Here is a 25,290-nt window from a genome sequence, read left to right as displayed (position 1 = left end):
TTCTATCTACCTATCCTAGTTAGGCAGGTGCATTTTTTGTTATTGTGCAAAAGATTAAAAAAACGTAATCTAAGTGGCTGCCATTATATGATCTGTTTGAATAAATAAATGATAAGGAAAGAAGCTTCAATGCTTCCTATATAATCTCCTTTAGTATAGGATACACTGGACTATCTTTACGAAAGGAGAGCAGATAATGCTCTCCCACAATTCCTAGTATCCCCAACGTTCGAAGTGACGAACCATTTGGCCGTTCCTAGAAACAGGTGGTCACCAACATCCTCAAATTATGTAATTTACCTTTCTTTTTAAGCATTTTTCATCCTCCATATCTTTCCAAAATGCTTATATGTGTTGATATTGACAATCATTTAAACCATAAGGCAAACTATGAAGTCAATAGTGTAAAATAATCAAATAAAGTCAACATTTCAAGTTCTTTACTTTGTTGGTTGGTGTTTCTTCAGATTTTGTTTTTTTATTCTAACATATTTTAATGCCAATATGCAGAGTAGTAGTGAATACTGACCAGAACTTTCCGATAACGAAGGAACAACGAAGGCAATCTCTGTCAGAGCATCAGCATAGTACAAAACTTTCTTCTCCCCGTTGAACATGGAGCCTCCTGTGTCCTCGGGAGTAGCTGCGTCCTCTACAGTGTCAACAAAAATGTAAAGTTAGCATTGTCTTAGTTACTGCAAAAATCCAACATTTAGATAAATGGCAATTATGTGCATTACCCGTTTGTTGGAAATCAGTGCTGTCGGAGCAGGAGTTCAGGGACCAGCTGGTGTCCAGGTGTCCCGTCCAGCCCGGGTGGCGTCCCACGTCCACAGGCCAGCCCAAGGACAGCAGGAACTCCAAGAAGTGGGGCTGGACGCTGGACGACGACTCCACATTCTTTAGGATCTGAAACGTACCAAATACTTAGTTTCAACATCTACACGTTTTCACGGGGCCTAATTTTATTTAAAAGTAATGAAAAGGGCAGCAGAAAGTCATATTTTAACTTTTGAGTTTGTTTTCTCATGGTTGAATGTACTTAATGAAAGTAGAATTGGATACAAATGTCAGCCAAATATAATGTAATGTAAATATTTGCCAAACGTCCCGGTCATTTACAGTTTACTGTTTAATTCATCCGTGGCGAGTCCCCTTACCTCCGGGCAGCTTTTCTGTCCAGCCCTCACATAGAAAATAAAGACGGTGTCAAACGGTCGGCATGGAAGCAGGTCTAGGTAGCTTATGTCATCAAAAAACCCAGGCAACGAAGACTCCAGGCCAATCAGATGAGGAGGTAGACGACTGTTGTTGGGCTCCTATTAATAATACACAAATAAACATAAATTCTAAATGAACACTAATAACAATCCTATAAATGTATATACCGTAATTTTCGGACTATAAGCCGCGCCTTTTTTCCCATTTTTCGACCCTGCGGCTTATATAACGGTGCGGCTAATCTATTTATTTTTACAGCTAACGGCCACTAGTGGACCTCCTAAATCTATGGGTTTTACAGGTTACAGTCCACCACCTTTAACTCTATGGGCTCTATGGCCGGTCCGCGCCCCCCACCTTTAAGCGGCGGGCTCCAGCAGGAAAAGCTGGAGGCAGGAAAAGCTGGAGGCCGGAAAAGATTGAGACAGGTAGCGCGCAAAAGTAAAAGTGGAACCGAGAGTGGTACGAGAGACAGAACGAGAGCAAGACAGACAGACATTACGAGAGCGAGACAGTTTGTGCAAAGGTGTTAAACGTGCGCTGGGAGCGCACCGTTTAAGTTTGAAAGTTGAAAAGTTTGTGTGTCTGAAACGCTATGTGATACAGTACAGTTTACACAGCACAGTACATGTTCTTTAGCTACTATTGCACTAAATGGTAACACTTGAATACGTTATGCAAATATGCAACTTGTTTGTTGAAATGTTAATAAATGGGAGCTTCCTCAAACAGCCATCTCTTTCCCGACAATCCCCTCTGTGCACGAGGCCTTACATATGGTAATTAAACATTAAAACACCTGCGGCTTATAGTCCAGTGCGGCTTATATATGTACACATCATTCAATTTAGCTGCTGCGGCTTATATTCAGGTGCGCCTTATAGTCCGAAAATTACGGTAAATATATATATATATATAAATGTATACAGAACACTATCATTTTCAATAGACCACAGGCTTGAATAGAGTTAAAATGCAAAAGTAACATATTAGCTGGAGGACTTTTTTCTCATCAACCAATCCTGTACCGACCTTGAGCGCCTCCAGGGACAGAAAGCCGAAGTGTGAGAGGAAGAGGCGAGCTGTTTGGAACTCCTGCGCGGGGTACGGGGGTTTGCATTCCGTCTGAGGGTCGGGGTAAGGCTTGGACTTCCAGATCTCCTCGCTGTGTCGCTCCAGGGAGTTCTCGTACTCCATCTGCTTTGTCATAAGAGCCCGGAGCTTGTCATGTTGCAGTTCCAGCTAACGGAGAAGAAGAAGAAGGGGGTGGCCACATTTTAAGACAGATTTTGAGACGGTTTTAAAGACGCTGTTGCTCATGAAAGGCACCTGATTGGACACATTCAGCATTAACCCATGAAGACCCAGCCCAAACACTGAAGTGTCACCTTCTAAAGTCAATAAAAGTGTGCACCCGTGCTTTAAACATTAGTATCAAACATTTTATTGGAAAAAACAGCTACCGTAACCTCGATCGATTGGATTCGATCGAGGTTACGGTAGCTGTTTTTTCCAAGTACAATATCTCTGCAAAAATTCCCTATTTTCTAAGCTTTCATCTTTGAGAAGTGGTATTGATTCATCTCTGTTGTCACTTTTCACACTGTGGTCTTACATTAAAAGCTTAAATGATTGCAAGGTTGTTGAATTGGATTGAGAAACAGGGTTAGGGTTATCATCTAAAATCATTGCATCTCTTCCACCAAACCAGTTAATTTGACCCTTTTTCCCCCCAAGAGACACCAAAATGAAACTTCATCTCTCCAACAACTCACGTGTGGGAAATGACTGATCAGAGCATTTGTAGCTCTTGATTCATCCAGCCAGCCCATACAACCCACCTGAGTTTGTATGATAACACATCATATGAGGGATCAATTTAGTCTATAGTGGTATTTATATCCATGACATCAAACTTGTTTCAGCTTGAGCCCGAAGTAGAATTTAATCCTATATTGATGAATTATGTGGATACAATATCAATGACATGGTTCAGCAGGAAGCGGATCTCACCTCTTTACTGACAATGTCATCCAAGTCAGGAATACTGACGTCCGCTTTGACCAGAGGAATCTTATCCACCTCTTCGGGGAAGGGCCTCTGCTTCACGTTGTACTTGATACCCACACCGTTGTTGGGTTTTGGACGGCCCTCTGGAACAAACACCTGCTGCAGGAGGAGGAGAGGAGTGGATATATATGGAGCGGGGTTGTGTTATCAAATGAACAGATGTGGAGTTTTTACAACAGAAACACTCAAGCAGTCATTTTAACAACATTTCAGTTGCAGCAATTGATCAGTCACCAATGTCCTATTTCAGATTTGTTTGGTGGTCAAATGTACCTACATGTGCCGAATGATGTGTATATGTCACAAACACGGCATCCCAGACAGTAACAGCCACACATACTAGCCATGCTGTTAGTCTGGAAGCTCTATAGAATGAGTGAAATGTTTAAAAATATTAAAATGGAAACTGCCTACTTTCTACAGGCTACGTATCGTTGGTTAGTAGTTATCGCCAAGCCGGTAACATGAAAACAGCTGGATATTGTTTATTTGCACACAATACCCACACTGCAAGAAACATTTGAAAAATGTGCTTTGTTTTTCTATATTAATATGTTTTACGTCCTTTATTTTGGCAAGGTAAACCTGTTAGGGTAGGATAATCTGTGATTTATTTTGATTGGATTATATTTCTCAAGGGACCTTGAAGCAATTATATTTTGAAATGTGTAAGAGTGAGAGAAAGTTTAACTTGGTGCAGTTTTACAGAACATGTAAGTTAATTTAAAGTAAATGAGATTTTCAAAGAAAAAACAGCCAGACAAAAGTTTGTATACGCTGTCAATTATATTTCAAATTCTGTCAATTGGGAATTTGCAGGTTGGACAAGAAATCTGACAAATATAAGCAATTGTTGCATCTCTTAGTCCTGGTTTAGTATTGGCGATGTTGTCTATCATGATGCAGTAAACTACAGGTAGTTCTCACCCTCTGATTGGCCCGAGCTCCTCTGGGTTGGTGGAAGAGCTGCATGGTCCAGGCATGTCTGCCTGCCGTGCCTCGGATCAGAACCGTCACTGATGGACTCGGGTCTGAGGAGACACAGTCATTTATTTTACTTTAATGACAGTCTCTACTCGTACAATAAAATATGAACCAATTAACCATCCTATATCTCAATAAACTGGTGTAAGGTCAAAGGGTACTGACTCTGCTCGTTGCCGAGGGGTTGCTCCAGCATGGCGAGGATGACCGAGTTGTCCAGGACGAAGTAGCGGAAGTTGCTGGCTCCGGTGGCGCTGAGTCTGGCGTAGCGGATCAGGGTGTCTTCATTCAGCAGGCTGCAGGTGGAGGCGGGCCCGCTGGGGGAGGGGAAGGCCCCCAACACCTGCATGATACTGGAGGACACCACAGAAAACTGGGTCAACAGGGAGTGTCAGCCATTTTAACTTTATTTAACAGCCATTTGTGTGGGAATTCAGCAGAAACTAGGTCATTGTATCAGCAGAAAAATAGAACAAATACAACATTTAAAAGAAATACTAAGACAGGATGCACAACATTACTTTTTTTAATGGACATTTTTTGTAAACAAAATAAAACCTGATGTTCAGATGTGTTATTAATAACATGAATTTTGGAAAGTATTTTAATTAATGTTTTAAAAATCCTAATTTGATTTAGAGGATTTATTGGATTAAATGTGGTTCTCTTGTGATGATATATTTTTAGTGTTTTAAGGAAATAATCAGAACCGGTTTTTATGACCAAGTAGGTTTACACATATGAAGAATTTGCTTTGGTATATGTGGTTCATACAAAGACACAGAAACGAAGAGTAAGTAGCATAAGTAAATAAAATAAAAATAGGACATAATGACAGGACACTATTCTAAACAAAATATTTTAAGACTATTACAAATAATCATTATCTAAATATGACAAATACTATATACTGTATTGACAACTGACATAATGGGGCTCTGCAAGCTATTTAGCATACAAAGCAAGGTACAATAGACATTTGTCTGCTAGCTTGTCAACAACCATGGTTCAAATCAGGATACGCGTCTAATACAAATACACTGCTGTCTGGATGTCAACCAGACAGAGTCGATGGAGCGTTAATGGTTGCTGTTTTATAAAGTTACAAAAGTTTGATATACAGTGGGGCAAAAAAGTATTTAGTCAGTCACCAATTGTGCAAGTTCTCCCACTTAAAAAGATGAGAGAGGCCTGTAATTTTCATCCTAGGTATAGCTCAACTATGAGAGACAAAATTAGGGGGAAAAAAATCCAGAAAATCACATTGTCTGATTTTTAAAGAATTTATTTGCAAATTATGGTGGAAAATAAGTATTTGGTCACCAACAAACAAACAAGATTTCTGGCTCTCACAGACCTGTATCTTCTTCTTTAAGAGCCTCCTCTGTCCTCCACTTGTTAACTGTATTAATGGCACCTGTTTGAACTCGTTATCAGTATAAAATACACCTGTCCACAACCTCAAACAGTCACACTCCAAACTCCACTATGGCCCAGACCAAAGAGCTGTCAAAGGACACCAGAAACAAAATTGTAGACCTGCACCAGGCTGGGAAGACTGAATCTGCAATAGGTAAGCAGCTTGGTGTGAAGAAATCAACTGTGGGAGCAATTATTAGAAAATGAAAGACATCCAAGACCACTGATAATCTCCCTCGATCTGGGGCTCCACGCAAGATCTCACCCCGTGGGGTCAAAATGATCACAAGAACGGTGAGCAAACATCCCAGAACCACACGGGGGGACCTAGTCAATGACCTGCAGAGAGCTGGGACCAAAGTAACAAAGGCTACCATCAGTAACACACTACGCCACCAGGGACTCAAATCCTGCAGTGCCAGACGTGTCCCCCTGCTTAAGCCAGTACATGTCCAGGCCCGTCTGAAGTTTGCTAGAGAGCATTTAGATGATCCAGAAGAGGATTGGGAGAATGTCATATGATCAGATGAAACCAAAATAGAACTTTTTGGTAAAAACTCAACTAGACGTGTTTGGAGGAGAAAGAATGCAGAGTTGCATCCAAAGAACACCATACCTACTGTGAAACATGGGGGTGGAAACATCATGCTTTGGGGCTGTTTGTCTGCAAAGGGACCAGGACGACTGATCCGTGTAAAGGAAAAAATGAATGGGGCCATGTATCGTGAGATTTTGAGTGACAACCTCCTTCCATCAGCAAGGGCATTGAAGATGAAACGTGGCTGGGTCTTTCAGCATGACAATGATCCCAAACACACCGCCCGGGCAACGAAGGAGTGGCTTCGTAAGAATCATTTCAAGGTCCTGGAGTGGCCTAGCCAGTCTCCAGATCTCAACCCCATAGAAAATCTTTGGAGGGAGTTGAAAGTCCGTGTTGCCCAGCGACAGCCCCAAAACATCACTGCTCTAGAGGAGATCTGCATGTAGGAATGGGCCAAAATACCAGCAACAGTGTGTGAAAGCCTTGTGAAGACTTACAGAAAACGTTTGACCTCTGTCATTGCCAACAAAGGGTATATAACAAAGTATTGAGAAGAACTTTTGTTATTGATCAAATACTTATTTTCCACCATAATTTGCAAATAAATTCTTTAAAAATCAGACAATGAGATTTTCTGGATTTTTTTTTTCTTCTCATTTTGTCTCTCATAGTTGAGGTATACCTAGGATGAAAATTACAGGCCTCTCTCATCTTTTTAAGTGGGAGAACTTGCACAATTGGTGGCTGACTAAATACTTTTTTGCCCCACTGTATGCAAAGACGTTCTTTAGCTTAACACTGGATTCCAAAACACATAATCCAATAAATCAAGTAAATGTTTTCGTTTTTAAACCAAAGCACTTTGAAAATGTCGATTATATAGATTGGTACACAGTGTCTTAACCATATTGAAAAAACGTCAAATCAGATCCATACTGTAATCGTCTTTTATCTCACCAGGATAAAGTGGCCTCCGCAGCATCCTTCACCCTCATTGAGGCCGGGTTGTGCTCCTTCTCCCCTTTATGTCGGACTTCCAGTTCCTGCCGAGACTTACTGCCAGATATTCCCAGCTCCACAATCTCCAACACCTCTACCAGACAATCCTGATGCAAAAAGAGAAAAATGATAAAGAGACAGAACCACAGACAGAGAGTTTTCTTTCCACATAAATGAGGCTAGACGTTAGCATCATTTCTAAATTGTTGATTTGAGAGAAATGGGAATTCTCTGTATGTTTTTGGTGGAAATTAAATCAGGGATTTTTAAATTTAGTCTTCACCTTCTCATCCAGCATGTCGGGGTGTTCTGTGAGCCACACACAGAGAAACTGGAAGGCAGCTACAATCATGGAGTGGAGGTCTCGGGACTGGAGGGGAGCTGGACGGCTGCACTGGTACACGATGTACCCACATATAGAGCTGACGGCCCGCTTACGGTCTGCAGAGTCTACTCCCACCTTCACCTACGTAGAAAATACAGGAAAATGTATCACTGAAGCTACAATATAAAATGATTAATGTAATGCACCTGAAACATTTTTTGTATGCCTTGATGCTTAAGCAATTGTCTGATTATTTGGTACAGTATTTGTTTATTTTTTTACAGTATTTATAGAACTAGCATTTTTGCTCATTTGAAATAGAGTCTTAATTTTGCCTTGACCTTTTCTCACCCTGCTCCTCAGCAATCCTAGTTTATGTAACATCAAGTGTCACATGTTTTAATTTACAGCCAATTACTGTCCATTTGAATTATTGTACATACATTAGGGGTGTTGAAATTAATCGTTTCTACGATGCATCGTGATGTGGACGTGGACGATTCTGCATCGATGCAGGGACAGAACATAGTCGATTATAGCATAGTAACGTTGCTTCCTGATCTTCCGGCCGAGGCTGGACAATAACGTTTTTAGTTATTTTCTGTCACACTAATATCAAATTGGTCGATGACGCAGAGATCAAGGAAAAGACGTGACAGCGGCACCACACACGGAGCAGTCTGCTTTCTCCACCAAGACCAGTCCAGAACCAACAGCAGAATGACCGATCTGAATCAGGCCCTGTCGCTGCGGCTCAGAGACACAGGGAGGGATTTGTGTTTTTTGAAAAACACTTGTTATCATCATGTTCACAGTTCACACACAGATATAGGGAGGCTAGAGTTATACAATTGGTTTACTTTGTTTATAAATTAATGTCAAGTCATTTATGTTATTGATTTCTGAAGCACTTTCTAAATAATAAAAAAGGGAATTCATATTTATCTTACTGCATGTATTCATTGATGAAAGAGAAGCCATGTGCAGTAATATAGAAAATTGAGGATGCAACGCATTGTTATGCATCGTGATGCATCGGGATATCGAATCGAAGACAGGATAATCGTAATCGAATCGTGAGACCAGTGAAGATGCACAGCCCTAACATACATACAGAAGAGTGGTGCGCTAGCTAACTCGGACCATTAACCAGAGAAATTGTCGGGTTCTATCCCGAAACTTCTCTCCTTCTGGTAATTGTGGTACTGTGTTGGGCAAGTCCCTTGTGAGGAAGTTAGAAATGTCTGACTTGACATGAACCCCCTGAACGCACCATTATGTTTATTCTGCTTGGCTAGATTGTCTCGTTTGAGCGGCGGGTGCACCGGCTAATTTGAACAAGGAGTAAAGATCAAGTGGCAGAAAACATGTCCGTTTCTATGGTAACAGGCACATACTTTTATTAAATCAGATTTGATTAAAAAGAGGTTTCACTGTAAGCCTTGAGGTTAAAGCAAAAACAAATACAGGTTACTCCTGTCAAACAGCTATTGTTATTCAAATAGAGTGTTGGTGTAGAGATCATTTTGGTTATGTCCAAAATAAAAACGTTTTTACATTGTTTTAATGTTTTAATGGGTGCTACTTCACAACTTTTATACATTTACCTACTTCATAATGCTGCTTCTAATTAAAAAAATGTACAACGGATGTGTCATTTTTAACAACCTACATTTCCCAATTCTGACGAAGGAGGGCTCAGTCTGTAGGGACTTGGCTCGGGAGGGGTCCCCGGTTCAGTACAGAGCGTTGACTGGTTGCTGGAGAGGTGCAAGTTCGCCTGCTGGGTACTGCAGAGGTGTCCTTGAGCAAGGCACTAAACCATGGAAGCCCCTTGGCCCTGATACCTCTCCACTAATGCATGGGTATAGGTCCTGTTTGTGCATGTGTGCTTTTGCATATTTTGGGTCTATGTGTGTGATAAACTGTAAATAACACCAAAACCCAAAAATGTATGACTTATCTTATTCAATAAAGGATTTCTGAAACTGATTGTTGAAACATTGGTGATCTGAATGACATCCACCATTCCCCCCCTGGCCTGCCAGCTAGTAATGCTCTCAGATTGTTACACTGCCGTGTACTGACGTTGTGCCTTTACCTTGGCTAGCCCCGCCAGCAGCTCCAGTGCAGCCAGTGAGATGCTCATGTCCTGCCTCCACTGGGAGTTGAGTCTCTGGGTGACCAGGTGGATGCTGCGCACCAGCAGGCCCGCCGCCGTATCTGCAAGAGCTAGACCATGTAAGACCCGGAAATACCAAACACCGCGAAGAGTAGAGCAAAGCAAGAGTCAGGCCACGCAGTTTGAGGCAAACAGGACAACAGCAAAAAAATTCCTTGGTATTAGTTTTTTAAACATGCATTAGGAGTAGAGTTGAAAGCACATACAAAAATACAGGCATATTAGAGGTAGATAAAACGCTGAGAATTAGGGCTGAGCAATCAAGTTTTGACTTTAAAAGAATCATAAACTTTGTGTGTGATATATTCTTCCAAAACTGACTTTATTAATAAAGTACATGCATACACATTCTATATAAACGGACTACAGGAAAGGGCCATTTCAAAGCATAAAAGGGCCATTTCAAAATGGTTTTTTTAACAATAATAACAAAATGTTGACCTGAAATGTAAAAAGAAAACAAAAAAGGATCAACCACTGGAAGTTACACAGCCTTAAGTAAAGGATGTGACACAAGTAGAATGATCTCTTTCCATAACCTCCACAGTAACTATTGGCGAAGGTGATGCTTTGAAATGTAATTGCGTGAGGCTTCTGTATAAAACTTGAGTAAGATTTACATCTGGTTTTATTGTTTGTTGAGCAAAAGAATCCCAAATCATGCTGAATTGGCTGCAGTTGTCTTCAAACCCCCTCCCTCTCTCAAGTCTTGCTGCTTCCTGTCCTGCACCGGGCCTCAGAAATAACAATGAGACAGGAACAACGGGAAACCCCCCCCCCCCCTCCAGCTTCCTGCTGAACAGAGTCGCCCATGATCAGCAGTGTTCAGTAACAAGTTGTGGGCAAAAATGCAACAAGAAGAACATATTCTTTAGTCAAACATCACTCAGCCCTACGGAAGAAAACGAGAAAATCCTCCAATCACTCAGAGAAAAAAAAAATGCATTTAGCTCAAAAGAATCTGCAAAACAGCACAGCATCACGGCAAATCACTTTGGTATTACCTACAGAGACATTTTACCCAACGCTTCTTAACTCTGCATACCACTTTAACCACGTTAGCTATGAGGAACAAATGTGTTAACATGTTTTGCAGGGGAAAACAAGCAGGTACCGATAACAATCACATAATATTCCAGCCTCCAGTTATGCACCATCCGTCTAAAGGGTTAATTCAGCGAGCAGGAGGAAGGATATTAGTTTAGTGGCTGCGTGTCTTACCGTAGTCTCGCAGCAGGGCCTGGCCAGGTCTCTCAGAGTCGGGGCTGGTGGCCTCCGTGCTCCCCCCGCTGTTGAAGCTGATGCCGCTGTTGGTGCGGCTGTGACTGTGACTCCTCACCGCCATGTGGCTCCCGTCTATGCTTCCCTGTCAGCACAAAAACACAGCTATCTTCAAGTCCCCGACGCTGCTTCTGGCGTTATAAAAAGTTAATCGTTCATCCGAGCCTTACCGTTTCAGTCTGTGCACCTATGGACTCCAGCAGTGCAGAGTCTTGAACAATGTTTAGCATTGCACCTGATGGGAGGTGAATTATTAAACAGTGCATAGAGTAAAAGGCCATTCATTTACCTTTTACGGAAAAATATGGACTTGTTAAAATACCATTTTGATTAAAGTATTGTAGTGCAGCAGAGAAAATTCTGGCCTGCAAATAGTTTTCTACAGATTCAAGAAAACATTTTAGGTACAGATCCTCTTAACAAATAAGCACACCTCGATTGCTTTGATAACATTTCAATTATAATGAGAATATGCAAAAATGATCAATCCCTCCAATATGGTGAAAGATATCAAAATTTCAATATCACTCAAAATAAATCGCAATTTTCCCGAATCGTGCATTCCTAATGTTAACACAGTTCTAAGTCACATTTCCTTTGGCTGACTACAGGGACACTGTGGCATGTTCTCTGCAGGGAGTGGAAATCTGAAAATGTACCCCCTAAAACAAACATGTCCATTAACTCAATCAAAATAAGAACAAGTAGAAGCAAAATAAGTAGATCAGATACCCAGGATGAGCTGTGTGTTGGTGGGGTCCGTCTCAGTCTGAAGGGCTCCTATGAGGACGTTGACGAGACGCAGCCGCAGGGACAGGAAAGACACGGGCTGGTCATGTGGCCACCCATCCTCCTCGTTGAACTTTCCTTCCAACAGAACCTGAAGCACAAAATCAACATAGTAGGGAATAAAGCTGCACAATGAATTTGCAATATGGACTTGTGCATTATTCAAGCCGCAGTCAGCACAATATTTGGCTAAATATATGTTAAAATATAACATATCAAGGACTACAAATCGCATTTTCTACAAACTTAAAACATATTTGTTTGGTACAGTTCCTCTATATAAAAAAAATCTGATCATTTAAATATATTTTTCAATGATAATGAGATTTATGAATCAAAAATTATAAATCCGTTCTATATTAAAAATCATATTAACTTGCACATTTGTGGAAAATAATTGCCATGAGTCCTTTTTTCCAAATCAACAACCCCTAGTAGAAATCGGAGTACAAGTGGCTTTATGGTGCAGAAAATGCTTCAACAAAGATTAAATAAGCGAAGGCAATGACATTAAATGATTCAATTAACTAATGAATTAACTAAAATGCACAGAAACTAAAGCCGTACCTCTGATTTGATGTTGCCAAAATGATGCGGCAAAGACAGCATGGCAAGCAGGATGTTGATGGAGGCTCTCCGCAGGTCGGTGGGATTTACGTACATCTTGAATTTGGACAGTTCCCTGTCAACAGGAAAACAAATATCATGGGCTTCAAGAAACTTAAGACAATATTCTCCAAACGTCATACATAGGAATGGGTATCGTTAAGGATTTAACAGAACTACTACTTTTATCGATACCGCTTATCGGTCCGGTCTTTTAACGGTATTCTTATCGGTTCTTTTGGAGAAAAAAACATGGTAAACTAACTAAACAAATTGTGAACAAAACTAACATTGCTTCTTTATTTAAATTAAATAAATAATATTTCACATCAAAAGAAACAACAATGCTTTAAAAATCGTATTAAATAATCTAATGACAGAATAGCTGAAACTTTAACAAACTAAATAACTCAGTTACCTCTAATCATTAACCCATGTTTGTATAATGTAGTTAGCTCTGTGTGTTGCTGCTAGCATACATAATACCTGACGTGGAAAAGTTACACGTGGATGGGGCTACAGCGCTACTAGAAAGAGACTCGAACCCGGTGCATTTCTCCATCTGAATGTGGTGCACTTTTGCTGCTGTTACCGCCCTTACATGCTAAACTCTTCTTACACTTTTGGTAACGAGCATTGTCCACATCGAGACGGGTAAAGTTTAACCACACCTTGGAGCGCGTTCTCTCGGCCATCTCCTCCGTGTGTGTGTTGCTGCATATAGCAGCTGCGTGTATGTAAACTGCCCCGCCCCCTCCCAAGCAGGCGGGAGAGAGAGATCTCTCGACTCGATTGGAAAGATTGAAAATACTAAAAATAATCATAGACGCATTTTAAAGTCTTATTGCATATTAGAAACGGAGTTGGCGACACTAAAACTGCAATATAATGTTCGTGTAGCAATAAAACATATGACATATTTTTTACATGTCTACAGTACCGATAAAAAGAGCGATAACGTCGGAGCTTAACGGTACCACGTTCTTTAATAATTCAGCCCCGGGGCCCGTTTAATACCGGGGCTCGGTACCCATCCCTAGTCATACACTTACATAGTAAATAAAATATGCTTATTACATGAAAGAAAAACCAGTCTGACCTGTCGGGTACAATAGTCTCCAGGGCAGCTATAAAGTAGGGCACCAGCACGTTGATGCCTTTCAGGTCGGAGCAGAACAGAGAGGAAGAGTTGAGGATGATAGAAGCCAGAACTGGTCTGCAGATAAAATCTGAGATCTGGAGACCCTGAATCAGGACCATGTAGAACCTGCATGAAAAAAGGAGGAGTATAGTTTTGCAGTTTAATATCTTCTTAGCAGTTGAAAAAGCACTAATCCCATGCTGAAACTAGTTTAAAAGAAAATGTGGCATATTAAAAAAAGAAAAATTGCAACTTGCACAGAAGAAATATGCAAGTATATGCAGTATTTCATGTAAAGGTTTTTTTTTATTAAAATGTCTGTTTTCCCCTTTCAATAACCCTAAAACAATTTGTACATATTGCACTGAAACTATACTCATTGGATTGGATTGCAGTTTTAATATATATATTTTTTATATTCTACGTTCACACTTGTATAATCTCTTTATATAGTAACTTAAGTATCTATTTTTTTATAAATTTATTCTTAGTAAAACATTGGTCTATTAGTTTATTCTAAATTATTCTGTATATTTTATATTCCACAAATACCATAGATATTTATATTTCTACTGTTGATATTTCTATATTTATTGTTAAATTTCATTTTATTATAGTTGTAACTAATGTGCAGTGCCTTGTTAGTATGCTGCTGTAACACATTTGTATAAAGTCTCTACTGTATTCTATAATAAAACTAATTGTCTACGTTACCTGGAAAGGTAAACTGGCAGAATGTCTTCTCCGGTCTTCTTGCTACAGAAGATGCGGCAGAGCGTCCCACAGGCCTCCGCCCGCCCTGCCTCGTAGCTCTCTGGGAACTCGTTGGCGTCGAACATGGGGTTGGACACCATGGAGTCGGTGGACATTTGGGAACCCTTCCTTCTCAGCTCCAGACCTACTTGAGTGGCTATCGCTGTATAAAGTGAGGAGAAAGAGAGCATGAAAGGACCCTGAATTGTAAATGTGGTCATGAGCACACATGCATGTATGAGAAACAAGGCAAACATGTAGCTACTTTACGCACAATACAATAAAAAAAAAAAGGTAAAATGAAGAAAAAGCAGACATTTAAATCGCTATAACAAGAGAGAACCACTCACTTCATTTGAAAGCATTCAAAAGGGAACTCTGACACAAAGAGCTTACCACCTATTGCTGGCACAAAGTATGACCAAGTGTAACATGCTGGTAATAAAGATACAAATAAAATTGCAAGGCCACAAAAAGCAAAATCCCTGTGTCAGCTTCCCTCGCTGTTGCAACTTGATGACTCAGGTACAGATCATTCACTTCATGCATTGAGGCACCAAACCGATCAAATTATAACTCAAGTGATAATACAAAAAGGAAAAATTATATAAAATAAATGCTGAACCTGAGGAGGGTCTGACACTAAATAATAAGGATTAGTGTGACAAAAAAAAAAAAAAATGAGAAAAAAACATGATGGCGTTGTCACAAACTGGCAACGTTATGGTTGAGACAAGTGGTCAGTTGGTGAAACCCATTCCATCACCTTTGGAGAAACGCTGAGATAACGCTGATGAAACGTTTATATATATATATATATATATATATATATATATATATATATATATATATATATATATATACACATACATATATATATATATGACAAGCAGTGGGAACGGAAAACAATGGGCGATAATAATGGCGATGGATCATGAGGAACTTAACTGAAAAGCAGGAAGAACTGTTAACGAAACGCAAATCAAGTGAGGAAAAAAAAAAGAGCTGCCGTTCCTACTTACAAGATTTATAAGAAAGGAGAATTTGGATAAAAGAGGCTGCAAGATAACAGAAATAGTGGAGAGACACAAAATCAAAGCATATCCAATATTTTGGGGTGAATTCATATCACGCATGAATTGTGTTTTTCTCCTCAATACATGACTTTTGACCTATTACAACTCTTCATCAGACATGCAGGACACCAAAAAGAGAAAAATAAATGGATTTAATAAAAGCCAAATTTCTATTCAAATACAATGTATGTACGGGCTGAGATTGATCCTGTAGCAACGATTTTACCAATAAAATAACAGTAAAAAGTCATTAGCATATGGTTATAATCTATATAAGCCAGGTTTAAATAGTCGGTGGATGTAAATGGATCAGAATCAGATGGAAATCTCATACTAGGCCACTTCTAACCAAGCCCCCCACACACAGAAGTTACAGAGAAAATGGTGAGAAAAAAAAGAAAAGGATAGGATATCCCAACGCCATACAGTAAAAAAAAGAAAAAGAAAAAACAGACACTTAAAAAACGAATATAACTCCACAGAAACATGTACTAATGAACAGCGACGAGACACCCACCTGACCATGCATTAATGTAACGCTATTAACCATCGGCTGGCTTCTTACCGGTCATGCTGGGGTCTCTGCTGAGGCCGCTGTGGAGCTTACAGTGGACCAGGGCCGCGTCGAAGAGCCACTGGCCGAACAGGTTGAGGATGCTGTTGACTTTGGGACGTGCCGGGGCGGGCAGGGGCCGAGACTCCCAGCTGCTCTGGTTGGGGCTGGAGAGCAGCGTCGGGGAGGAGGACGTCTGCTGCTGCTGCTGCTGCTGCTGCTGGGACCCTTTGGTTGGTTGACTGCCACTGCCCTGCAGAGGGGGAGAGGGACATTTGATTAGGCTACAAAAAAAGATTAGTTCAGTTGTGCCCGCTACTGACATTTTTTATTTCCTTTGGTTGAAAAGTTGTCTGGGCTTTCTTTGGCACTAATCTGAAGAATGGGTTAGGGTAAAGGATTTGGGCTGTTTTTTCTTTATATTTGAATTTCTAATATTTCTAATATTGTCATATTACAAAGACTAAATATTGTTTGATAAAAAGTTGAGATTTATTTTTACAATTAACATATGAAATGATGACGGCCTTTATAAAAAATCAAGGTAGTACAAGTGTAATATCAAAGTTATGTCAGTTTTTCAGAAATGACACATTTAAATAACAAAATTATAGCATTTTTCTAATTATGTTTCTATAAACAAATCCTGATTATGAGTATGTTCCCAACACGTTGTGGACTTTAGACCAATTGAAACATGTGTTGTAGCATTTTTCGCATCTATTTAAATGTATTTCTTTAAAACAAATATGTAAAAATATGTAAACCTGACAAAACAAACACACTAGGGTAGTGTGTCTAGTAGATCTGTCTGTAGATCAGCCATTAATTATGTCACAAGAATAACATAAACTGACCGTTGAACTCTTGCTCGTGGTTTTGGTGACCACTGTATGCCGTTGCTTGCGGCTGTGGGGGGGAGTGGTGTTGGTGATGGAGGGGGGCGGAGACATGCTCATTCTGTTGACCGGGGTGGGCGGGGCACTGTCAGATCTGGGACGTGATATACCTGTGGACAGGAAGTAAAAATCAGCTGGGATAACAAGTTCCTGTTTTTCCCTCCATTTCTGATTAGCAATACTTCCACTTGTTCGGTGGACAGAACTTGTTAAAATAAATAATTTAAAGCCATTTTACCCATTTCAAATGTTATGACCGATCAAAAGACAGAACTCATTGGTTGACATGCAAGACAATGGTTAGATGCAAATCAGAAATCATTGACATCCATCCATTTGATTGACTTTTTGCCCCTTGTTGATGATCTTGTAAGTTAATCCGAATGCCAGGAACATTTCATTTGAGTTGTTAATACCAGCACCACCGGTAATAGACTCCATCATATGCCCATCTCATTATATGATGTATCAACGGGTGTGGGTACCATGAGAGTGCAGCACTGGAGAAAAAGTGAACACCCTCTCCCGTACATCTTTCTTTTCAACAGAGACACCTACAGTGTGAGGAGAAAAATCACATTTTCTTTTCAAATCTTTAAACATGTAATACCGATGGACTTCCTCCATCAGGATTTTACTCGGGAGTAGGCTACTGCCAGGTGTAAAAACTAGAAAGGAGCAAAGCTGTTAAAAGAAAATAAATAGCTGTCAATCTTTTAAATCTATTTTTCTTTTTGATTTTGTGTGTATTTGTCTACTGTCGAGTAGGGCTGCATGATTTGGGAAAAAAAGTACTTATCTTTTGACTTTTACTTATTTTCACTGATATTGCAATTGAGATAAGCCATATTAGCGGGGTTGATCACTTATGGAATATAATTCACAATATCATTAAAAAATCCATTAAAATTATCACATGAGGCTTTTTTCCAAAATAAGGTTTTTTTATGAGGTCCATGGAATTTATTTTGTGGTTTGGACTTAGATTTTAAATAATATTTTAGTTGTATTAAACATTAGACGTATTGCTAAGTCAAAATTGCAATTTGGATACATTTTAGATTGTTTGTGCAGCCCTACCGTCCAGCCATGATTGACATTATTGACTTTGTTACAGTATGAAACATTTTTTTAATCAATTTTAAAATAGGTTGTAATCATAAAAAAGTTCTACGTCTACTTGATGTTTTTGTTAAAGTATGAGTATTTTGCATGAAGTTAGGATGAACACATAAACAAATCTTAATCTTAACATGGTTTGTAGTGCCTTAGAAAGAAGGTGCACAAATCACAGCTTGACTGTCCCATGACTGAGCTTTTCATTCGAAAGTCTTTACCTAAGAATGCATCCACTAAGCAGCTGATGCCCCTCATGGCCCTGAAGAAGATCTGGGGCAGCTGTTTCAAACATGGATGCAGCACCACTTCATGAGGGATGCCGCTGGAGTTTAGAAACTGTTCCTGAAACTTCGGAGTGGTGCTCACTATCGCAGGGTTGCTCAGGTCCACTGGGTTGCTGGAAACAAAACAAAAAAGGAAATTCAAGGAGAAATAAAAAGCTAACAGACAGCTGCTAAAGCTCATTGGACATTCAAAAAAGTATTCTCTAAACTACTGAAAACATATCTCCCAAATGTAAGTAAAACTATTGTCATAAATCTTGGCTAATAGCTCCCCTCAACTTAACTCAAGATAATGACCTTTGTATTACCAACTGCTGTCTGCTTTTTATGCTGTTGTTTCTTGTGATTGACATTTCTGGTGGTGGACACTAATGATGTATTCTATTCCTATTTTAGCACCTTAACATGTGGAGGAAGCGGTACCACGTCTGAGCCACACAGTCGTTGTCCATCTCTAAAGGGATCAGGCTGGCATCTTCATCGGGAACTTTAAAGGGCGGGAAGGATGGTCCATGTGTAAAGCGCAAGAGCCTGGGTAGAAGAAATGATACAGGAATATGCAGATTATCACACACAGCTAAGGACACTTTTTTATTTAATTATTGGTCACAAACAAAACTCCTTTTCAGGAACAAACTGTATGAAACCATTTTCGGCTCTAAATCCTAGATTAAGTTGATGGCTATCTAACCTGGAGGTGAGGGCACAGGCCACTCTGCTCCACTGCTCTACAACCGGGGGGTGGTGTCTCCAGTTGGCCAGCATTTCCTTCGCTGTCTTCCAATATGGCGGCGTGGGAAAGCAGCGAGCGCACGCCAGTAGCCACACCTCGAACAGCACCGCCATCAGTTTCTCTGCTAGTTTCTCAGCAACGCCAACTGATTGATACAAGGAGATTATTGATGTAAGTCATCATCATTAGCACACAGCTTAGTTGAATAATTGATTCTGATTAGACAATTTGGACATTCAGCGGTCTGCTCTTTTTCTATACAGTAGCAGAACGTTGATCATGACGCTTTGATCAATTTGCAAAAGGAAGTCCCGTCAATTTAACATCAGCTGTGGCCCAACAAAACCCATTAGTTTAACTTCATCAGAAAACACTGTTGATTTTTTAAAACACAAAACTTTTTATTCATGATAGCTAAACTGTCCCCAGTGAAGAAAAGACAAAAAGAGAAGAAGAGACAGCAAGAGAAGGAAAGGGGTTAAAGACACAGAGCTCTAGACGTCAACAGAACAAATCAACAGAAGAAAACAGAGAGGAAGTAAACACCAAAAGGAACACGGTATGTGCTCTTCCATTGTTTAATGCAATTATGTGTCATCAGCCTAACTGTTATATTATACATTATAATGGGTTATTATGTAGAGCAGGGGTGCCCACACTTTTTTGGCTGGTGAGCTACTTTTGAAATGACCAGCTAACCGAGGTCTACCAACCAAAAATAAAAACCCAAATTGCAAGGGTTGCTGAATAACACGTTTTATTTTTACATGGGATAACTACAATAGGGCTGCAACAAACGACTAATTTGATTATCGATTAATCTATAGATTAATGAAACGATTAATCGACTATTCGGACTACTACTGTGTGCCTTGCACAATTTCTCAAACGCTCTTATTTAGCCATCAACTTTTAGATTTAGTTTGAGGTTGTTTTAGGCATGTGGAAACTAACAATGATGACAATAAAGATGAATACTTGATTCAAAAATACATATATTATTAAATTAACTTAACAAATTGTGAACAAAATTAACATTGCTTTTTATTTGAATTAAATAAATAATATTTCACATCAAAAGAAACAACAATGTTTTAACAAATCTTATTAAATAATCTGATGACAGAACTGGAAACAGAATAGCTGAAACTTTAACAAAATAAATAACTCAGTTACCTCTAATCATTAACCCATGTTTGTATAATGTAGTTAACTCCGTGTGTTGCTGCTAGCATACATAACACCTGACGTGGAAACGTTACTCGTGGATGGGGCTACAGAGCTACTCGAAAGACAGTCGAACCCGGTGCATTCCTCCGTCTGAATGTGGTGCACTTTTGCTAAATGTTTAGACAAATTGCTCGTGTTACCGCCCTTACATGCTAAACACTTTTGGTGACGAGCATTGTCCACCTCAAGACGGGTAACATGTAACCACACCTTGGAGCGCTTCTCTCCACCATCTCCTCCGTGTGTTGCTGCATGTAGCAGATGCGTGTGTGTAAACTGCCCCGCCCCCTTGCAAACAGACGGGGGAGAGAGAGATCTCTTCTGGATTGGAAAGATAGAAAATACACCGACCATAGACGCATTTGTTTGTCTTTTTGCATGTTAGAAACGAGTTGGCGACACTAAGACTAAGAGATAATGTTTGTGTAGCAATAATACATGACCTTTCTCTTTCTCAACTCGCTACTCGGAGGGAAGTCGCTGTCATATACCTTGTGAACACTCCGATAATGCCTCTCCACGTTACCTTTCTTTGGCAGAGCGACGCTTGCTTTACAAATAAGGCAAATAACCTTTGAATGTGACATCACACAAAAAGATTCTCCCTCCCATTCTGTGTGGAAGTGGTATGTCTTTAGCTTTTTGTTCGTTCCCGCACTCATTTTGTTGTTTGTCTCTCCCGGCACTTGACTGATTTTGTATCGCTTTGCATTCTGTGTTAACAGACTGGAAAGCAATAGGTCGCTTTTTCTGTCAATCAAGTCAACTCCTGAATTAAGTGGCAGGGAGGCCAAAGGAGGAGGGATCAAAACCTGTTTTGTCTATTTTAACGGAGCTGGATTTTTTTTAATTTATGAATGACTCGCGATCTACCAGCATTGCCCCCGCGGTCGACCGGTCGACCGCGGTCGACGTACTGGGCACCTCTGATGTAGAGGGAGCATTTATAACGAAAAAATAATATAATATAATAGGACCCAGAATGCTTCCTTGCGGAACTCCATATTCAATATCCAATGTTTGTGAAACAAAGTCTCCCAAACGTACAAAAGATGTCCTTTCTGACATTGAAAGTAAGTAGCCGTGTAATGAGCGGAATGATGCGTAGCGAGCCAGTCATTAATCCCTCCCTGCACATTATCCAGGGCTCGAGCTTAAGGACGTCCCGTCATCGAAAAAAATAGTGTCAGGGAGGATAAAAAATAATTTTGGGACGAATTTGGGACGAGAGTTAAAATAAAAATACCCTGCTAACTCTACTACAAACGGCGATGAAAATGAAACCGACTGCACGTTTTGTGTAGCACACAGTTATTAAACCTCCTTGTCAACATAAACACACAAAACATTTAGACACACACACACACACACACACACACACACACACACACACACACACACACACACACACACACACACACACACACACACACACACACACACACACACACACACACACACACACACACACACACACACACACACACACACACACACACACACACACACACACACACACACACACACACACACACACACACACACACACACACACACACACACACACACACACACACACACACACACACACACACACACACCCGCAAATTCTAGCTATGTACTGAGTGTGTGTATTTCGCAGGTTGAGTGATGTACAATGACAATGGCATCCAGTGGAGGAATTCTGAAATGTTTTACCGTTACATCACAAAAACGCACAGCAGAACCAGACCCTGGAGCGCCGGCCTCTTTATGTACTTACTCCACTTCATCCCCTATGGGTAATAAGGCTGAGATGAGAACCCTCCATCGTATTTAGTCCTTAGCAATATGCTGCGCCTCTCCCCATGTAGGGATGGGTACCGAGCCCCGGTATTAAACGGGCCCCGGGCCGGAATTATTAAAGACAGTGTTAACGTTAAGCTCCGACGTTAGCGGACTTTTTATCGGTACTGGAGACATTTAAAAAATATATGTCATATGTATTATTGCTACATAAACATTATATCGCAGTTTTAGCCAACTCCGTTTCTAATATGCAATAAGACTACAACGTGCGTCTATGATGTATCTTCGAGCTATCCAATCCAGCCGAGATCTCTTTCTGTGTGCGAGGGGGCGGGGCAGTTTGTAAAGGTCTCCTGACTGTGTTACAGTCATCCTAGTTAATGGTTACTCTGGGTTCTGTCTTCAGGACAGTGTTGGATTTTTCTTGTTAATTAGATGGGACTTGATTGGATTCAATATTAGAGTAATTTTCTCGTTTGTGTGTTTGTTTCAATATATTTGGCCTTTGTTCATGTGATTGACTGATTTACTCAAATAAAAAGGTTGATGAATTATCATCTAATGATTTGTATGATGTTTTATTTATGTTACAGGTCACTTTGAATGATTTCAACTAATGATAATGTAGAAAAACTAATATTATAAATTCGGGACGGTCCACATTAATTTCGGGACGGCTTAGATTGTATTTCGGGACGGTTCCAGGAGGATGGTGAAAAAAGTTAGTCGAGAGCCCTGAATTATCCCTTACTTAAAACTATGTGAATACAGCAGAGTAGTTAGTGAATGACAGGGATGGACATACCTCCAACCGTTGGCGCGGCAAGTAATGTGTCGTTGATGCGAAGCAGGAAGAGCAATAGCACCTCCCAGGTTTCCCTCACCATGGAAACAGACTCACGTGCCAACTTCTGGACTGCAGTCAGAACCTGCTGGCAGAGCCTGATGTGGTTCAGACTATGCTGCTCAGGCCTGGAGGGAGAGAGGGAGAGTGGGAAATAAGGGGAGGGATTTAGAGGGACAGGCGAGGACACAAAAAATTATGTAAAATTGCATTTGGTTGTTTCATATAAGGGAGAATGGCCACTGTCTTTTTAGTGCCTTTGTGTGTGTTTACAATAACATTGAAAGCACAGTCTAAGTAATGGTTAGGGTTACTTTTATTCGTTATGCACTTGTTCAGAATACGTATTATTTAACAATTTAATTTAATGAATGGCAATTTAATGATATTCAATATGTTGTTTTTTTAGCATAAAAAGGAAAGGTAATAGATAATGATGGAACGAGACAATTGTGAGTTTATCATTATTTAGCCGGAAAGTTATTATTATATGATTAGTTGGAATAAATTCCGGGCAGAAATAATATAATACAGACTTATTTGTTTCCCAGGCACCAAAGGGAATAATAAAAACAAAATAGAAAAATTCAACATCAGCATCGGCTAAAGTTGTAATTTAAATACTGGTCTAGGCTGAGAAATGTGCAATCAGTGCATCCCTAACTATCAATACATAAGTACTCCCACATATGTTTAAGACAGATATAGTGCAAAAACAAAAGTGTACGTTTAATTTCACTCATCTGTGAACCTACCTTGGCACAAAGACGTTGTAGAGGTGTTTGAGGATGGTCTGGACGTACATGTTGGGCTCCTTGACAACCGGCGTAGGCATGGAGTCCCTGGGCGACACCAGGGCCATCATCCAGTCTGTGTACACATCCACACACAGCTTCACAGTGTCTCCCTCCAGGGGGAGGGTGAGGCCATAACACAACACCTCCATGGTCCATTTCACCTGGGAACAAAACCGTTTTTCGTTCAGTTAAGTGAACGTTTCAAGTTATTGGTTGTTTTGTAGCTTTTCCCAGTAGTAAAATGCTTTCAAGGAGTCCTGTATATACACAGAGGCAATAACAGCTCCCGAGACATATTTCAATAGTGTCAAGTGCTGCCATTCCTTTTCAACAAAACAGTTTCTATATGTCAGTCTGCACTGAGAGAGTTACCATGAGGAGTTTAGCACATCTGACTTATTGTCTCATAACAAGAAAGGACAAAGGTTTTGGGCAAGATGATGACAGCAATAACAATTCACCGCCTCTCCAAACCATATGTGTTTTAGTTTCCTGCCAAATCAGAAACACACCAGAACAACATTGTTGTAAATCCAACAAAGGTGTTTTCTTACAAGTGATACAGCTCCAAATGTCTAAATGTTAAATGACCTGCAGAAACTGAATCCAAGTTTATTTTTTCCTGCATATTACAGCTACATTAAAACTTGCATTACAGCTCTCCTTTGACAGTTTCTTGCAATACTCTGTATAACTTACTACAGTCTTCAGATAATACTCAGGCAGAGACAGCTTGGATCAGCAGTGGCAGGAAGGCTAATCTAAACATTATCCTGAACATGAAGTGAACTTCAAAAGCAACAGCAACACTTCAGACTTACGATGTGCCTGAGAAATATTGCTGAGATATTTTGAACCCAAACACAACTCCTCTCAAATCCCTTCCTGACACATGCTTGCTGTCGTCATAATAATATCATTATGCTGGCTTGCTGTAAGCTCTGCAGTTCACCTGCTCGCAGAGAGCTTTTTTTGTATATGGAAAATACAAACACAAATGTATTGGACTTTCTATAGCCAAAATTATAATTATAAGTGAAAAAAAATACAGATAGGAAGGAAACCAAACTGTGTTCATTTTCCGGCTGAAGCCTCCTGCAGAGAAAGGAGAAGCTGTAGCACTCCATCAGTCACGCCTTTATAACGCTTAAGTAGCTTCACCAAGTATACTCCTAAGTAAAATATGAAAGCCCAACTGGGATTTGCCTAATGGAATATAAATGGACTTCAAGAGCATTAGAAAAAAGAGGACAGAGATATATCTGGTTTGCTTACTGCACATACTTTACATTTTATTGCATTCTATTTCAATGTAAATTACTGCTTTATATTATTTTACTATATTTTGTCTTTTTTTATTTTTAGTGTTCTTAAAATAGTTCGCTATGTGTTTTTTAAATGTTTGTTTTACTTTCATGTATGCACCACGACACCAAGTCAAATTCCTCGTACGGGTCAACCTACGTGGTAATAAACCCGTTTCTGATTCTGATGAGATAAAAATGTAACTCTTAACCTCAAAGTGAGAAGGCAGTGGCAGCATCATGCAAGGGGTTTGACAGCAGCAATTGGGGAACAGTTGAGAATTAAGGGAATGATGAACAAAGCCAAATTCAGAGAAGTCCTTAAATAAATCCTGCTCCTCGTCCTCAGTGC

The 25,290-nt window shown here is 40.0% G+C and overlaps 1 protein-coding gene across 6 annotated transcripts in view; it reads right to left on the bottom strand.

Moving 5' to 3' along the window:
• Window positions 1–25,290, bottom strand: part of ralgapb (Ral GTPase activating protein non-catalytic subunit beta) — a 34,603-nt gene that overhangs the window by 6,449 nt on the left and 2,864 nt on the right. Inside the window, exons 3-26 of one of the 6 annotated variants that reach the window (XM_079676656.1) lie at window positions 23,593–23,795; window positions 22,799–22,965; window positions 18,934–19,120; window positions 18,642–18,773; window positions 18,177–18,355; window positions 16,798–16,949; window positions 15,953–16,193; window positions 15,334–15,369; window positions 14,273–14,474; window positions 13,517–13,684; window positions 12,379–12,493; window positions 11,755–11,902; window positions 11,193–11,257; window positions 10,963–11,107; window positions 9,661–9,782; window positions 7,518–7,700; window positions 7,193–7,341; window positions 4,441–4,628; window positions 4,219–4,322; window positions 3,235–3,387; window positions 2,254–2,463; window positions 1,161–1,319; window positions 741–909; window positions 530–652 (exon numbers count right to left, since the gene is read on the bottom strand). In XM_079676656.1, the coding sequence (XP_079532782.1) occupies window positions 530–652; window positions 741–909; window positions 1,161–1,319; window positions 2,254–2,463; window positions 3,235–3,387; window positions 4,219–4,322; window positions 4,441–4,628; window positions 7,193–7,341; window positions 7,518–7,700; window positions 9,661–9,782; window positions 10,963–11,107; window positions 11,193–11,257; window positions 11,755–11,902; window positions 12,379–12,493; window positions 13,517–13,684; window positions 14,273–14,474; window positions 15,334–15,369; window positions 15,953–16,193; window positions 16,798–16,949; window positions 18,177–18,355; window positions 18,642–18,773; window positions 18,934–19,120; window positions 22,799–22,965; window positions 23,593–23,795 (3,700 nt within the window). The other 5 variants (XM_079676655.1, XM_079676660.1, XM_079676657.1 and 2 more) reach the window with 5 other exon arrangements.

The sequence above is a fragment of the Notothenia rossii genome (assembly GCF_949606895.1).
Source record: "Notothenia rossii genome assembly, chromosome: 4".
Lineage (NCBI taxonomy): Eukaryota > Metazoa > Chordata > Actinopteri > Perciformes > Nototheniidae > Notothenia > Notothenia rossii.
Note: the sequence above shows the minus strand (reverse complement) of the source record. Positions and strands in the feature narration are given on the sequence as shown.